This window comes from Eucyclogobius newberryi, unplaced genomic scaffold, assembly GCF_026437365.1.
Source record: "Eucyclogobius newberryi isolate DKJ021-1_F unplaced genomic scaffold, fEucNew1.0.hap1 SCAF_5, whole genome shotgun sequence".
In the NCBI taxonomy this organism is placed as follows: domain Eukaryota; kingdom Metazoa; phylum Chordata; class Actinopteri; order Gobiiformes; family Gobiidae; genus Eucyclogobius; species Eucyclogobius newberryi.
In genome coordinates this window covers 25,666,692-25,683,615 of record NW_027316167.1, presented here as the reverse complement: position 1 = coordinate 25,683,615, position 16,924 = coordinate 25,666,692, and the positions used below count along the sequence as shown (strand labels likewise).

The following is a 16,924-nucleotide window of genomic DNA, read 5'->3' as shown; positions in this document are numbered from 1 at the left end:
ATCAAGTCTCAGGGAGTTGCAGCTAACCTTTGTTAGTGCCAAGAAAGTGATTAATTTTTTAAATACAGCTGTTGACCTATTATTGCAACGGAAGGAGCCACGAGAGAGACTCCACTCGTCTGTATAATGGCATGCATTATTGCATCAGTGTTTACAAGACTGACTAAAAGAGAAACAGAATGTGAGAGAAAACGTTAACTAAAGCTATTGGGCTAATGTCGCTGAGGGGCTGCTGTGTGCACACTGTCAATCAGCGTCGGTTTGATTCATAGCACTTGAACGGCAGAGACGAGTGGTGACACAATGTGGAACAATAATTATCCAACAGTCCTCCAGTGTCTTGAAGTATTCATAAATAAAATATGTGCAAGATAATGGATTTATGTTCAATAATTCATCATTGCAATGTTTCAAACTGAATGATATAGCGTGTGTCACAGAGTTCTGTAACACATAACGCTTAGCCAAATTAAATTATCTTGAAACAGATTTATTGACAGTGCCGTGGCAGCATTCATTTAGTTAGCAACCATTGCTTAATTACTCTTGCGAAGTTCATAAAACAAACACAGCCAATACACAGATATTTCACTATTCTATGCTATATCACGACAGCAAGTTTGCCTCCCAGAAAGTCTGGAGTAAAAAGGGAGTATGGACAATACAGAAGTCTGTGTCATTCATGACCTTGGCACTGTGGCCACATAGGCAGTTTGGTTTGATGACCCTTCAGAGGAAGTGGCACACAGAAGCACGGTTACACGCATGTTTCACTGGACTTAGGACATCAGTCAGTGTGGACACTCGGAGCCAGCTGGAGAGCCATGACAGGCCTGTCCATGTCCCCAAGTCCCAGACACAGTAGAGGATCCCCATAATCTAATCAAAAGAAGGAAGTCTCTGATCTGTATATTACATTATTTTTCTTATTTTGTTCAGTGTAGATCTCTGTTAAGCATAGACCGACAGCCACTGAATCCTTTCGTTTTAACCAGAATCTTGCGGTTGTTCCCAAACAAACATCTTGTCACTCCATTAAATCTCCTTTTGTCTCTCCCCACACCAAAAACTCCTCACCTCTATTTGTTAAAGCACCTTCCATGCCTGGGTCTACTAGGGTGCAAATGCATTTTCAAAGTGTTGAAATCCTCTTGCATCCTCTTTTCAGGAGTAGAGATCGACCATGGGTTTTTCTATCGCCGATGCCAATTTTTTTCAAAGTTTGTCAGGACAGAGAAGTCTGGAGGCAGCATTAGACTGAGCACTGATTTTTCGACAGTATTCAGTTGTCGGATATTTCCTAAACTGTTTCTGGTTCTGTTTGCGTTTAAGTCTGCAACTGCTGCTCCTTCACCTATTATCAGATTTCCAGGAGACGATCCTCCCAAAACAGACAAAGAAGTCGCTTTGGTAAGTCTTTTTAACACTATTCTGTTATCTGAAGTCACTAAATAACGGAATCTGTATTTTTCTGCTCAGGACTATTTGAATAGATTATATGGATGCCCACAAGACAGATGTAACCTGGTGAAGTTGAAGGACACTTTAAAGCAAATGCAAAAGGTTTTTACTTTGCCAGAAACGGAAGAGATTGCAGCCAGGGTAAGTAAGAGGTTTCTCCACAACAATTACAGCAAGTGGATTATAAAAAAGAAAGCCCCTCTTATCATTTTCTTATCATTCTTTCCACAAAGTAGCGCAACTGGTAGTCTTGTGATGCGATGTTACTTTTGTTTTACAATGACGTCATATTGGTTAAATCAACACTTTAGATTTAGCGGGAGAAAGCGAGAAAGATTACTGGTTGCTCAATATATCGGGCGCACGATCTCTATTTAGGAGCGTAAAATATTGACACTTAATGGTAAGAATATTGTCTTTGTCTTTGCACCTCTCAGCCTGGTACCTTCATCAAAACATCTTTATCACCAAACATCTAACACAATCCTTAGTACTCATAGAATAACTTTATAACGCAGCAAACTTGTTGTATACTTGTTGTTATGTATGGTTGGTTGGTTGGTTACTTTGTGCCAGTTCAAAACCAGGATAAAAGAAGAGGGTGTGCCATGGTATTCCCTGCCAAAACAAATATAGCTTGTTGTAATTTACTAAATAAATCAAGAATTAAGATGGAAGGATAAACACACATTAAATCTAAGGTCTAATTGTAAATAGCTTCACCTCCAAAGGTTACAACGCTCTACCTTACACCTTATATGCAAAATGTGTTTATCTTGCGTAAGACACTGTCTTAAAGGTGATAAAAAGACACTCCACCACACATAAACCCAAATGAAACCAAAGCTACAAAGAGCAGAGGGACCCACGTCTTATAGAATATATTTGTGCATACTACAGAGACACACTATCCTGATGAGGATCCCAGGGACGCACAGAAAACAATTTACATGCAAATCAAATGTTATCTATGCAATCTCTTTATGCCACTTTCACAGGCAAAATTGCATTGATATTCACAAGCAAGGCATTCAATTACTGTAGCAACTTCTCACATCTCAGTGTGTTCTATTCACAGAGGCAGCTCCGTGTACATGTAATAGGTAAAGTCATTGTGCTGGGTGGCCCTGCTCAGAATCAGTGTGTGTGTGTCAGTTAAGAGGAGATGGCAGCATGTATATCAGTGCATGGAATACAGCTCCTGCTTAAAGTGACAGGCCCTGGACATTGTTGGCAAATGGATGTAACATTTCAGTCTGCAGCTGGTGCCTATATGGAAAATTAACTGTATTCTAGCAAAAGGAAAGGGAAATTGCATTTCTGGATATACAACAAAATTCAGTTTGTTTGTAAGCAATCCATCTGTCAGATCTTCCTGCAGAAAGTACTGAGCTTTGTAAATTGGGAGGAGCTCTCTGTGCTGTTCAAAGTAATACAGCCTATTGTAAATGATCATGACTTGATCTAGAAATTGCAGAGCGTGAGTGAAATCACAAAATATATTATATATTGTATTTCTAGCTAAGAAAACTGTATTACCTCTTATGACCAGCAGATGGCAGTAAACTATCGTCAGAAAGATGGATTTCAAACAATAAGTCAAAGTTTTATTTTAGCAAAATTGTGTGGTCATTGTTAGAGAAGCAAAAACATGTGTGTATTGAGATCAAAGGGATATAAGAGGCACGCGGTGTTAGCCAAATGAAGCTAAAGAGGCTACATCGGAGCTAAACCTTCTGCTTTGTATCTGTTTGTGGCTGAATTATGCTGCATTACCGTAATAACGTGTTGTTGCTCTGCGTTGAGCCGAGTGTGAGTCAGTCTGACACATTCCTCCAGAGGCAGACCTCCCCCGCTGCTGCTTCACACAAAGTGCGTGTGCAGCACAAATCCTAAAGTTGGAGTTTGGAGCAGGACTGAGCACTGCTGCTGCAGACCACAAGCACTGAGCAACTCCTCTGCAGTTAACGCATTTAACGCATTTAATATGGATTTTTCGACAGTATTCAGTTGTCGGATATTTCCTAAACTGTTTCTGGTTCTGTTTGCGTTTAAGTCTGCAACTGCTGCTCCTTCACCTATTATCAGATTTCCAGGAGACGATCCTCCCAAAACAGACAAAGAAATCGCTTTGGTAAGTCTTTTTAACACTATTCTGTTATCTGAAGTCACTAAATAACGGAATCTGTATTTTTCTGCTCAGGACTATTTGAATAAATTATATGGATGCCCACAAGACAGATGTAACCTGGTGAAGTTGAAGGATACTTTAAAGCAAATGCAAAAGTTTAATCGTTTGCCAGAAACTGGAGAGATCGATTCCAAAACGGTGGAGATCATGAAAAAGCCCCGCTGTGGCGTCCCAGATGTGGCCAATTACAACTTCTTCCACAGAAAACCAATGTGGGGGAAGAACCACGTCACCTACAGGTCAGACACCTTCATCCCAGACAAGACAGCACCTTTTGAATCTTCATATATACAAGGGCCAACTCCTCCACATTACACGGCACAATTCTAGTCAAACGCTTTATGTAAAATGTTACTGCTTTTACCTCGGCCCTGCTTGACCCCTGCCCCACCCCCACAACAGCCAAAGATGCTGGTATTTACAGCAGCAGTCAGTCTTTTCTTTTGTTTGCTCTTAGATCGTGAATCAAGGCATTTATATCATCATGAGTTTATGAGTCCTGGCCCGTAAAGTGAGCCTGAGTGAGCGTTAGTCAGCACTGGCCTGGAACAGTCTTTGTTTTCTTTTTATGGACTGTAAGGACACACGGTACATGAAATTTGGGGTTGCAGACTCCAGCGGGGTATTTCTTAACCGTATAATTCATGCATCAGCTCTGAGAGGCCTAATTACAGTTGATTTTGTGTCACGATGTAGCGTTGAAGGGCACGTCTCTTTGCAGGATCCTGGGCTACACACCCGATCTCGATGAGGAAGTCATCAACGACGCTTTCTTCCGAGCCTTTAAAGTGTGGAGTGACGTCACCCCACTCTCATTCACAAGACTTATGGACGGAGAAGCCGACATCATGATCAACTTCGGTCGTAATGGTAGATTTCGACTAAACAGTATTTACAGTGTCTTTTGAAAGTATCGGTTCTGTGTTTCTGCTTTTGTTCAAATGGAAAAAATGTGTTCGAACTTGGCAGAGCACGGGGATGGATATCCTTTTGACGGCAAAGACGGCCTTTTGGCTCACGCCTTCGCTCCCGGTCCCGGGATTGGAGGAGACTCTCACTTTGACGATGACGAACAGTGGACTCTCGGAGAGGGACAAAGTACGTCTGCGCTCGCACAGTCGCCCGTCTACCAGCGCACCATTCGCACATTCGTTATTAATACGGTTTTCCCCCTCACACAGTTGTGAAATCAAAGTTTGGCAACGCCGATGGAGAGTTTTGTAAGTTCCCCTTCCTGTTCATGGGCACGGAATACAAGAGCTGCACCGATCAGGGCCGCGACGACGGATTCTTGTGGTGCTCCACGACGTACAACTTTGACGACGACGGCAAATACGGTTTCTGCCCCCATGAATGTGAGTTTGCTTTCACACTCACAGTAATGGAATTCACTTCAAGTCATTCAAGTATCTGTCACAGCGTGCCTGTCCGTCATTTTTAATTGATCGGTGTTTTGTTGCTGTCCATGGTACTAACAGGTTAACTGCCATGACACTGTCCTTCCATGAAACTAGTGACGTTTGATCTTCCTGCGATTACATTGTGTTCTTATTTACAGTACTCTTTACTCTTGGTGGGAATGCAGAAGGAGCACCATGCAAATTCCCCTTCACGTTCCAAGGAGACAAATATGATGGATGCACCACTCAAGGAAGAGATGATGGCTACCGCTGGTGTGCCACAACTGAAGACTATGACAAAGACACGACTTACGGATTCTGTCCTGAAACCGGTACTTTTTCATTTGTACTCGAGCAGTTATTCTCTACTAAATAACGAGCTTTTAACGTTTAATTGTCTGAGAATGACACCCAGAGTAACACCCAATTTAAATAGTGGTCACTGAGTTCAGTCCAAACCCAGTTGAAATGAAATTAGTCGAGACAAGATTAGTCCGTCACCAGTGCACAAAGTCTACCCAAGGTCACAAGTTTACATCTACAAGTTACACTTACATTTCATTATAAAAGAATGATAATTTATTCCATGCACTTGGCTTTCACTGCTGCCCACGAGAAATAAGTCAAGTTCAATCCTGATCACTCGCCATAATGACGCTGGTCCAAATCATGTCCTCGAGATTTAAGCCAAACTGAGAATTGTGCTTCATGTAAGACGGGATTTTTTTGTCTCCTTGTGGTTTTTCAACAGCCTGTATTTTATTCTGATCAATAGAGCATTTTTCCAGCTTGTTTCACCTCGTTTCCAAAGAAAAGAGTTTGACCTTTATACTTTATTTTGAGGACATTGAATTATAGACTGGGAACGTTGTTGTATCTGAAAACAACGCTAGTACAAACATATTCCAGGTTTAGATTTGTTTTCATTTGAAAGCAAGTCAATGTGTGTGCATGTGCTCTTTGGACTTTTGCCTAATCTTTTAGTTATTTAGATCATCTGCTCAAAATCTTAATTCATGCAGTTTCCAACAACGCTCACTCAGGACAACCCTATCAAACACACTAACGCATTTCTATATGTCATTTGCTCTCTCTCTCTATTTATTCATACCAAATGCATAATAATTTAAAATATATAAGGTATTGAAGTCGTTTATACAGACCATATTCTTCATTTATTCCTGCAGCCATGTCGACAGTGGGAGGAAATGGCGAGGGAAGCCCCTGCGTCTTCCCGTTCACCTTCCTTGGAAACACATATGAAGCCTGCACGTCATCTGGACGCAGCGATGGCAAGATGTGGTGCGCCACCACCAAGAGTTATGATGACGACCGCAAATGGGGATTCTGTCCTGACCAAGGTGCGACCAAAGTATTCTGAGAAAAGCTCGTGTCTTATATACGGCAGTGTCATATGTTAAATGTTGTTTGTGCCAGTCTTGTCGTCTTGTTGAGTGCATTGCCTACTCCTTGTACTGTGCGCTACGTAGTTTTAATCAGCGTCTTTCTTCAGGTTACAGCTTGTTCCTGGTGGCAGCGCACGAGTTCGGCCATGCTCTTGGTTTGGAGCACTCCCAGGACCCCGGCGCACTGATGGCTCCTGTTTACACTTTTACCAAAGACTTCCGCCTCTCTCAGGACGATATCAGTGGCATTCAGGAGCTTTATGGTAAAAGGCCTTGAAATGAGAACTTGGCACAGCCTCAAATACAATACAATAATCAGTTTAATGTTTGTTGTATGCAGGTGTTCCCACAGACAAGCCCATGCCTCCCACACAAGGGCCAGTCACTCCCATGGACATCTGTAACGAACCCGTTGTCTTTGACGCTGTGGCACAAATCAGAGGGGAGACGTTCTTCTTTAAGGATAGGTAAAACACACCGTAACTGTGGCGTGAATACTATGAAACGCGCAGTATTCAGGAGTGGCGTGTAATAAGCAGTGCGGCACACGGTGATAAATGCTGCTCCCACACGCAGGAAACGCAGTTACAACCAAAACAGTCATCAGCGGGCTCGCGTCAGGGGCTGTAATTATGCTTCAGTTTGCTGTGTCCACTGGCTGACCATGTGAGATTTCAAACGTGTAGAGTCGTTTAAATGTTTCCGTATATTTGGTCCAGTCACAGTCCAGTTTTGTGTGCTCCTTTTCACAGTTTCAAGCCAAGATGAAGCTTATAATGTGACTAGCTTTATCCTAATTTGTCTTGGCATGATGAAATGTAAAGTCCACGATACTGTTTGTTTGTGACTGTAGATTTTCCATTGGAATTTTGTTAGAACGGATGATGTACACTTTCATATTATTCACCTCATCTTTATAGTTGTGGTGTGCACTTTTGTTTCTACAATTGGGTCAGTGGAAAAGTATCGAGCCGCTGCCGTTGTTGCACAGCTGTGTATTGGAAGTCTCTGCATGATAGGTCTTGTTCCACTGGCGTCTGCAGCTTCAGCCCTTAACGAAAACCAGATGCTCATGAATCAGGCCATTGTGGCTGGTTCCTACCGGCGTAGCGCTCGCACTAAAATTCCCCCATAAAACTCACATGGCTCCCCACAGCTCCCCCCTCTGTCCTTTTTTCCCCCGTACTTACTGGGATTATCCTCAATAATACACCCATGCAAAACCGCTGTCTTTATCTGTACGTGCCAGGTTCCTGTTCAGGTCAGTGAACTTCAGAAGCAAGCCGAGTGGACCGATGCTTGTGGGGACGTACTGGCCGGACCTCCCTCCCAAGATCGATGCGGCCTACGAAAACGGAGAAGAGAAAACGGTCTTTTTGGCCGGTGAGTCGATCGTAACTACACCTAAGTGCGGTGTTTTTTTGCGTACTGTTTGAATATTTCGCCACGCTGGAATGTTGGCCGAGGTCTCGTGTGTGGTCTGCGCTCTTGGGAAACTTAAGGCGCCCGTCCCTTCAGTTATTAGTGGTTTACGACACATTTCCAGAAAAGTGATAATGCTCTGAGTACTGATGAGGTTGAAATATTCAGCTTATTTCGATACTTTTAGGGTGAAATTGTTGATTAGGGTGAAGTTGTTCTGTCTCTAAAGGAGAAATAACTTAATAATCCATAATAATGCAATTGTGTCCATGTGTTTTAGGGAATGAGATGTGGATGTTTAAAGGAGATCAACTGGAAAGAGGTTACCCCAAGAGCCTCTCAAGTCTCGGCCTGCCCTCTGATATCCAGCAAATTGATGCTGCTTTCAACTTCAGGAAAAACAAGAAGACCTACCTGTTTTCTGGAGACCAGTTCTGGAGGTTGGCAATGCTTTGTACTTTAATTTAAATCTGAGCATCGCTAAATATGTGTCTTTTCCACTGTGTTTTTCTAGATATGATGACAGTCAACAGGCCATGGACCCTGGCTTCCCTAAACTTATTGCTGATTCTTGGAACGGCATCCCAGACAACATCGACTCTGCCTTCAGCCTGAATGGAATTGGTAAAGACTTTCTCTTCTAAATGGTGCTTAGTAAAGGGGAAATTGAGACTTTTTCATCCATCTGTATTGTACAAACACAGAACTGCTGACAACATTATTAATGACAGATTATGATGCAGTTCATTTGAGCCTGTGTTATGTAAGAAACACTTTTTTCCCCCATTACAACCTAACTAACGTACATACAGTAAACATTCTAGTGTAAACATGATATGCCCCTCCCGGTCAGAATGGGGACATAAAGAGGGCCGTGTTGCCTCACAAAGATGCTTCTGTATTTCTCATGTACATTATTCAACGATGGTCAAACTTTATGCCAACATTAATATTCAGGTTGACATGTTTTAGACTTGCTTTTTTTTCCTGTAAAGTGATATTCTTGTGTGTATGATAGAACAATGTGTTAATTGTAAGCAGATTTTAACAACACTTTTTTTCTTTTCTAGATTACAGCTACTTCTTCAAAGGGAACCACTATTTCAAATTGGAAGACAGCAGCCTTAAGATTGTTAAACTTGGTGAAATCACAAAAGACTGGCTGGGTTGTTAAGCCTTTTGAAAGCACACATAACTGGTAAGGAGTGATGTCTGGCCTCTGGACATTGTCACCCACATAATGAAGTATCCTCTCCACCGACTCTGCCTTTTAGGCTGTATAAAGAGGTTGCAGCTTTAGCCGAAAGCCCCTGTGAAACCAAACATAGGCAACAGGATACTTTACATAATTGATACTGTCTTGCAGTATTTTGACAGTTTTACCAGTTACTGTATAAACCCATGCTTGACTGGATTCCCTGTTTTATTTGTTTGTTTGCTAAGACATCAGGTATGTCCACAAAGCACTGAACACAGTGCTGTAATATGCTTGCCTGGCGAGGAAACCCCTCGTAAACTCTTGTAAATGAGTGTGGTCTCGGCTGGTCAGGAAAGTAATATGGACGTCATGCCTTTTTATGCAAAGCCTGTAAGGCTTACAATAAAATATATGTCCTTTGTTTGTTTGTGTTTAATTCTTTGTTTTGTGCAATTCATTTCAATTAACGGAATGTGCACAACATGTCTGACCGAAAATGGTGCTTTAGAATTTGCTTTTGCTTGCTGTCCTTAACACATTGTTCTCTGCGTAACAATGGATGGGATTACTTGGTAAGTAGTATTTGCAGACATAGACATCTTGTATTTACCTAGCACTTTGTATTGGACTGTGTGTGGCTTTGTATTATGGAAGCCGCTGTATTGCCAAAATGACTTTTTGGATTTCCAGAGAAAGATTTTAAGGCACAGGTTGCCTCAAGAAGATTTTTAGGTTGGTGCACAATGTAGCACTGCAGTTGCTTTGTTATTCTGTTGTTGTTTTATTACTTACATACTTTTTTATGTTGTTGATATTGCTATGTGTTGGGCACTTTGTCATGAATTAAGACGGTTAATAAAATACATTTGAAATCTATGTTTGGGTTAATTTCTTGTCAAAGAAAACTGTACTGTGCTCATGTAAATATGTAAAGTGTATCTTCAATGATGATCACATTAGTCACTATGGAACATAAAAAAACAGTCGTAATGTTTGTATTTCTTCTCTTGGCAAAGGTAAAAGCCACATCTGCTCTGCATCACACTGGAAACATTTAGAATGAAACACTGCCATCTTCTGGGCATCTATAATATCACACGTAAAACATTTCGCATCTGATCACTCAGCCTAATAAAGATAAATCTGTTATATATGAACAGCTGCAATAGTTTAAATTATAAGTCTTTAAACCTGTTTCTAAACTCTCCTTTGCTCTTATCACGCACATTGCACACGCGCCATACCGCAGCGCTCCAGCAGGTGGCGCCCGCTCCAGCCCCCGCTCCGCTGTACGCGTGCGCCTGAGCCTGTGCGTGTGGGACCGTGGCGGCTTTACTCACACGTACGGGAGAGCAACGGGCCTGTGTTGAGGAAGTGAAATGATAACCTAAAGGCTCGGTCCCCTCGCCGCTGTTCCTGGTTCCGCGCCGCGAAGAGAGCGCGATGCCGACGCCGCGAGTGTCCGCTTTGCCTCGGCAGCAGTCGCTTCTCCTGCCCGCGGTCATCAACCCGTTTGTACAGGACACAAAGCTGAGCAGAGCCACTATTCTCCGAGTGAGTATTGTTATGGGCAGAATTATGCACAGGTCCTGGCCAACACGCCCCGCTTCTGTGCGTTAGCTTCACGCGCACAGAGCCATAAATGTGCAATAATGTAGTGGATCAATGGCCAGTGCACGCGGGGCCTAATCCTCCCCCTCACTCTCTCTGGAAAGCGGCTTGTGCTGCTGCTGCTGCTGCTGCTGCTGCTGCTTGTGTCGAGCTGAAAACAATGACCTGTTTTCTAGAAAGCCCTGGGTTTCTTTCCCTGCTCTGTGGAATGTCAGCAGCATGAAGGGAATGCCTCATGACAGCCGTCTTCTCTGATTGTTGCAGGACTTCCTCTAATTTGCCATGTATCTGTGTGTCCGTGTGTCTTTAGTGTGTCCTGATAGGGATCGTCCTGGTCCCTCTCCGGGCCATCCTCGTGTCTCTGGTTCTCATGGTAACGTGGCCAGTCTCAGTCATCATAACCTTCAAGTATCCCCTGAAGGGAGCCGTGGAGCCGATGACCGGATGGAGACGGTGCCCAAAGCACACACAAACATACACCTCATCTATGTATTAAAGTATTAAGTATTATAATAACCTGCCTACATGAACTCTGATGAACCTTGTCCCTAATGAGCACATGCAGTTACTACCTAACAGAACGCACACAGGGCAACCAATAGTATCTGCATCGAGTGGGTCTTTTACAACGCAGTTTTATTACTTATAGTCCGCCACATTTACGACACAATCTGCTGTTTGGCCAAGGCGTATCCACTTTATCGAGTCTTTTCTCACATGCTCGACTCTACTGCGTTACACAACCCCAAAAAGGAACAAACCAAAAGCTGCACTTTGTTTCAGTAATGACTTCTGACATGCTGATACATCCTACAGCTTGTATTCTGGATGATTCATTTGATTGAGATCATATCTAAGCACAAGTTAACCACCACCACGTTCAGTTCCTCTCGACGGAACATGTTTTTAAAATCGTGGGCCTCAAGTTTAGGAAATGAACATGAATGGGCCAAACGTGTTGTCGTCTTAATGCTTAGAGATTTAGCGTGCAAGATTCAAGGCAGATTATAGTTATTTGACATCAGGACATTATAGCGTTCAGTATAAACCTTCCTGGAGTTTGAGGAAGTGGTGGTGAAATAAGAGACGTGCGCGTGCGGCTGACGTAACCCGCCAAAGTCCTGCCGTTAATGTCATCATGTGTGTGTCTTGTTTGCAGGTTCCTGTGTCAGAATGTGATGGGCGCGTTGGGGAGGCTGTACTACTTCAGCATGGGCTTCAGGGTGGTGGTGAAGGGGAGGCAGGCGAGCAGCAGCGAGGCCCCGATCCTGGCTGTGGCGCCGCACTCCACGTTCTTTGACGGGATCGTGTGCATCATGGCCGGTCTGCCCTCCACCGTGTCCCGCGTGGAAAACCTGGCCACGCCCATATTCGGCCGTGAGTCTCGCAAAACGGGGGGAAAATGGGGGAAAAAGAAGAAGGCACGTATTTGAAAAGAATCCTGTTTGTTTTTTTTGCAGGATTTGTGCGCTGTCTTCAGCCGGTGTTGGTGTCGAGACGAGACCCAGACTCCAGGAAGAATACGATCAAAGAAATTGAGAACCGAGCCAAGTCTGGAGGTCACTGGCCACAGGTTGGTCAACAGCTTTTTTTAGCCTGCACTATCTACAGTCCAAAAGCATCTGTGTGTTACGATCAAGCTAATCTTTTGTTGTTTTTTTGGTAGCTTCTGATTTTTCCAGAGGGAACGTGCACAAATCGATCATGTCTTATTACGTTTAAACAAGGTATGTAGCTGTGTGCTCAAAGATTGCCCCTCTTTTGCCATGTTCTACACATCATGTTCATGTACAAGCAGGTTCCCATACTTCCCAACTTATCTTATCATCGCAGGGGGAGATAATGCATAAAAAGCGGGATATTGCCCCCCTAAGAGGGAGATTTTAAATTTCATCCGAATTAAAAGATAAAATCAAAGTTAATGAATGAAAACACTGAAATGTGAGCCACATGACTTGTAGGACGCAGATCCGTCCTCATATTTGCTCCTCTACATGTGTCTGCATCAGACCATGCAGTGTCGAACCTGTTTTTCTTTTTTTTTTCGTTGGTTTGTCATTGTCGGCGTCACTACTTTTGCCACCGCTCACGTCGTTCATCATCATGGTGTCCATTTCATATTCAATTTGACCTGGGCACGGAAACACGCCCAGCAGCGTAATCACAACAAACATGGCGGCGCCCATGTCAGCTGTTCCCCCCACTCGCCTTAGCTACCAAAATAAAGGATAACGGCGTACAAAAGGACAATTTTTTATTTTTCGATTGAAATATCTTAAAACCGGGAGATTTAGTCTCTCGATTAGGTTGATCGGGAGACTTTGGGTTGGGAAGTATGAGTTCCTCATTTTGAATCCTGCTCATTGACAATGGCTTTGATTCTATTCTGATTGTTACATCATGTCTACTTTGTATTGTTTTAGGTGCCTTCATTCCCGGTGTTGCTGTACAGCCCGTTCTTCTAAGATATCCAAATAAAATGGTATGATATGTTCAGCCAAAAATGTCAATAATGTGATTTTTGGTATAATAAATCTTGCTGCAGAAGATTTACTGTATGAGTGCGTGTTTTCTGCAGGATACAGTGACCTGGACCTGGCAGGGATTTGGCTCGTAAGTATTTGACTCATAGTTATTTTCTCTGTTTTGTGTACAAGAAGTAATATTCTTCACTCTGTCCACGCAGGAGCACTCTGCTGCTCCTCACACTATGTCAGCCCTACACCACAGTGGAGATCGAGGTAACACGTGCATTTCTGCTTCTTCTTGTTGTCTCACTGCCTCGCTGACCCTAAACCCTCACTGTTGTTAGTTCCTCCCTCCTTGCGTTCCCACAGAGGAGGAGAAGAAAAGCGCCACCCTGTTCGCAAGCAAAGTGCGAGACGTAATGGCCCGGTAGGACGTAAATCAAGCCGTCGTTATAAACAATATTCCTTCTGTTGGATACTGAGAATAAGTGTTTTTATTCTAGGGCTTTGGGTGTTCCCGTCACAGACCACACGTACGAAGACTGTCGCCTCATGATCTCTGCTGGAGAACTGACCTTACCGATGGAGGCCGGGCTCGTCGAGTTCACCAAAATTAGCCGCAAGCTAAAGTAGGACTCCTTTGAATAACGTACGCTAGATAATAATGGACAAATACTACACGTTTCTGTTGTGATCGCAGTTTGAAATGGGACAATTTAAAGAAGGAGCTGGAGGGATTCGCTAATATCGCACGATCTTGCAAAGGAGGCCGTATCACCATTGAGGAGTTTGCCGAATTCCTTCAGCTGCCGCTAAACCCGGCCCTGGAGGAACTATTTGCTCTTTTTGACAGAGTGAGTTCAATTACGCCCCAAATAATCCCTGGTGAATAATATTGTAACGGTCGGGTTTTTGCTTGCGCTATTTCCAGAATGGAGATGGCACTGTAGATTTCAGAGAATATGTCATTGGCGTGACGATCTTATGTCGACCTGCCAACACGGAGGATGTTCTGCGGATGGCTTTCCAGGTAAGAACCGAGGTCTAGACAAAACCGAAATGAAATCGCTTAACTACAGCTCGTAGTAGATCGCAGTATTGATCTATGGAGAGTTACAGTTCATGGTGGTTAGCGGGAAATGTTTTTATTCATGCCAAAAGGGCTGCGCGACCTGTGACCGCTTTTAAATGACCTCAAAGTGCAGAACATAGGTGCAGATATCAGGGGAAACGGGACTTTACAGAGAAACGAATGCAGGAGAATACAGATTACTCAAATATGCACAAACCACTCTCAATACAACTTGAGTGCACAAATGCGAAGGGGAAACGATTGACAAACAAATAGATTTTTGCACAATTCCTCGCCTTTTAATTCCCAAGCATATGTATTTTCTTTTGTTTAAACATTTACACGCTGCATTCTGTACAAATCAAATCCATGCAACATGAAAAAGTGTCGGCGTTGAATACAAGTGCTTCATAACATTGTTGAGGAGGAGCTGTGTCTGATGATGATGTACAGTCCGAGGGGAAGGGAAGAGTGCACTAAATCACCCTGCGCTGGACTAAGTTGATGTGAAGGCCCTGCAGACAGCGGGTCCTCGAAGTCTGTGTAGACACAACAGAAGCAGCAGTTACAGCCGCTTGGACAAAGTCGTGCTCATAAAGTGCGGCTCTTGTGAGTGTGACTCAGTTGTGGGCTTTATTATGGGGTTTAAATTATATACAAACTCTTAATATCCCGTGAATTGAATATATCGCTCTAATTTAGACCTTTTTTTACATTTTAGAGGTTTAGATTTTGCACCAAATTTAGCTGTAACACATTTTTAACACTCATTTATACACCATATTTTATAAACAAGACTAAAGTGTTGCACATTATAGCTATCTGAGACCAAAACGGTAAAAAGTAGAAGACAACACAACCCTCACTCATTAACTCCATGACGTATCCACGAGTAAACTGCTACTTCATCATTAACTATTGCGTGAAACTCTAATGTCACGCCGGCTGAATGGATATTATGTTTCCGATGCATCGCTTCATCAAAGGATAAGCGTAATTTGATTATTCCGCGCACATTTTTTTGTTTACACAGTTGTTCGACACGGACGAGGACGAGAAAATCACACACGAGGAGTTCACGTCTCTCCTGCGCTCGGCCCTGGGCGTGTCCAGCCTGAACATGACCAAGCTCTTCAAGGAGATCGACGCGGACGCTTCGGGCTTCATCACGTTCAGTTAGTATCCCACTTAGCATTATGTTTATCCAATGTGAGTTCCGCTTCATTTCGGGTTGTTCCTTTGTGTGTTAGATGAATTCCAAGCCTTTGCCCTGACGCACCCGGAGTATGCCAAGCTGTTCACCACGTACCTGGAGCTTCAGAGATACCAGGCCATTCAGGAGGCTTCGCCGGGCGAGCTGGAGCTGAGCGGTCACAGCGTTTCACAGGACGAGATGGAGAGCAGCACCTCGGACAAGAAAGATGACTGACTTAACGTACTTATTCACTAAAGAGTTGCATTTACAGTCGAGGGTAACACTTTAGAATCACATAGAAAAGGTGTCGGAGGCAGTCATCCGGACAATGTGTTTTTTTTTAAAAATCGACTGTCGACTTCCTTTGAAACCTTTTTTTTTACATTACATCTTAACGTTTTTATCCATTCAATCTCCATTGATTACACTGTGTTTTTAAAACTCATTGTTTCTCGTTTACCAGTTCACAAAACATTGAGATCCTTTAATCAAAAGTCACGGTTAGATGTTTGTTTTATATCATTTTACTAACAGAAAATTGGTAATATGCTTAGTTTTATATTTTTGATTATACACTGGAATTTTACGAGTCTCAATAGAAACGAACAAAAAGATTTTAAAGACTCAATTTGCTCTCGTACGTATTACATTTGTTTTGCTGACAGACAAATCTAAAGTGTTGCTCTATCACTGAGTTATATTTAGTTGTCATGCAATGGTGAAATATTTTTGACTATAAACATAGCTTTGAGTGATTCTGACGTGAATGATAGTGCCTTAACAATTAAGGTTTTTAACTCCAATATGAATTATGTTTTCGGTCCCGTTCATTTCAAACTGCCTTTTGTGTTAACACTTTGAGCCGTGCGCTTCTTCATCGCGGTTTCCTCTAAATTGGTGTGAAATTTGCAACATCGACACAATTTCAAACATAAGCAAAGGCTCCTCGTGCTCCTATGTTGCAGCATAATTAGTACTTTATTATGATCTCCCATTGCTTGCCCACCGTGTTCTGTTGTACAAGTCTACTGCACACGCTGTGTTTTACACTTTCTGCGGCGCTCAGGGACACAGACCGTTGTAAGATGGCTGTATAATTAGCCAGAGGTTTTGCTTTGCATGTGTATCCATTTGCATTTCCACTGAAGATTCTTGTTGCTGAGTTTGCTTTAACTTTACAGAAGCAAATCCACTGTGGAAAAGAAATAGGCCAATTTGTGAGCAAAAAGGCATCCAGCGTTCCAGCCGGGTGCATAGTTATTTATACTGTGTAGCCATTAAGTCATTATTCTGTCTTTTTGTTAATACAGCAAAGTTTGTGTTGAAAATAAACCACTTTGCATTTTTTTTTTTTTTACATTTTTGCGATTTATTTAATTACTAAGAACTTGTGTCCAGATTTTGTAAGTAATTATGTACACGTGTAAATAATTCTCATTCTTACCACAAGGTGCCAGTAGTTACCTGTAAAAATACTATACTTTTTTTCTAGAGGTTGTT

The 16,924-nt window shown here is 42.7% G+C and overlaps 2 protein-coding genes across 2 annotated transcripts; both read left to right on the top strand.

Annotated features, from left to right (window-relative positions):
• The first annotated feature begins 3,370 nt into the window (after positions 1 to 3,370).
• On the top strand, positions 3,371 to 9,954 carry mmp2 (matrix metallopeptidase 2). The gene is made up of 13 exons (XM_072465355.1): positions 3,371 to 3,595; positions 3,665 to 3,891; positions 4,374 to 4,522; positions 4,622 to 4,750; positions 4,834 to 5,007; positions 5,211 to 5,384; positions 6,240 to 6,413; positions 6,566 to 6,721; positions 6,799 to 6,925; positions 7,708 to 7,841; positions 8,161 to 8,320; positions 8,395 to 8,504; positions 8,951 to 9,954. The coding sequence occupies exons 1-13, from the start codon at positions 3,449 to 3,451 to the stop codon at positions 9,052 to 9,054; spliced, it is 1,965 nt and encodes a 654-aa protein (XP_072321456.1). The 5' UTR covers positions 3,371 to 3,448; the 3' UTR covers positions 9,055 to 9,954.
• Positions 9,955 to 10,410: 456 nt separating this feature from the next.
• lpcat2 (lysophosphatidylcholine acyltransferase 2) lies at positions 10,411 to 16,772 on the top strand. Its single transcript, XM_072465048.1, has 14 exons — positions 10,411 to 10,632; positions 11,000 to 11,142; positions 11,849 to 12,066; positions 12,150 to 12,262; positions 12,356 to 12,416; positions 13,113 to 13,171; positions 13,268 to 13,302; positions 13,376 to 13,430; positions 13,502 to 13,584; positions 13,661 to 13,786; positions 13,858 to 14,011; positions 14,089 to 14,187; positions 15,263 to 15,404; positions 15,480 to 16,772. The coding sequence occupies exons 1-14, from the start codon at positions 10,522 to 10,524 to the stop codon at positions 15,656 to 15,658; spliced, it is 1,578 nt and encodes a 525-aa protein (XP_072321149.1). The 5' UTR covers positions 10,411 to 10,521; the 3' UTR covers positions 15,659 to 16,772.
• Positions 16,773 to 16,924: the final 152 nt, after the last annotated feature.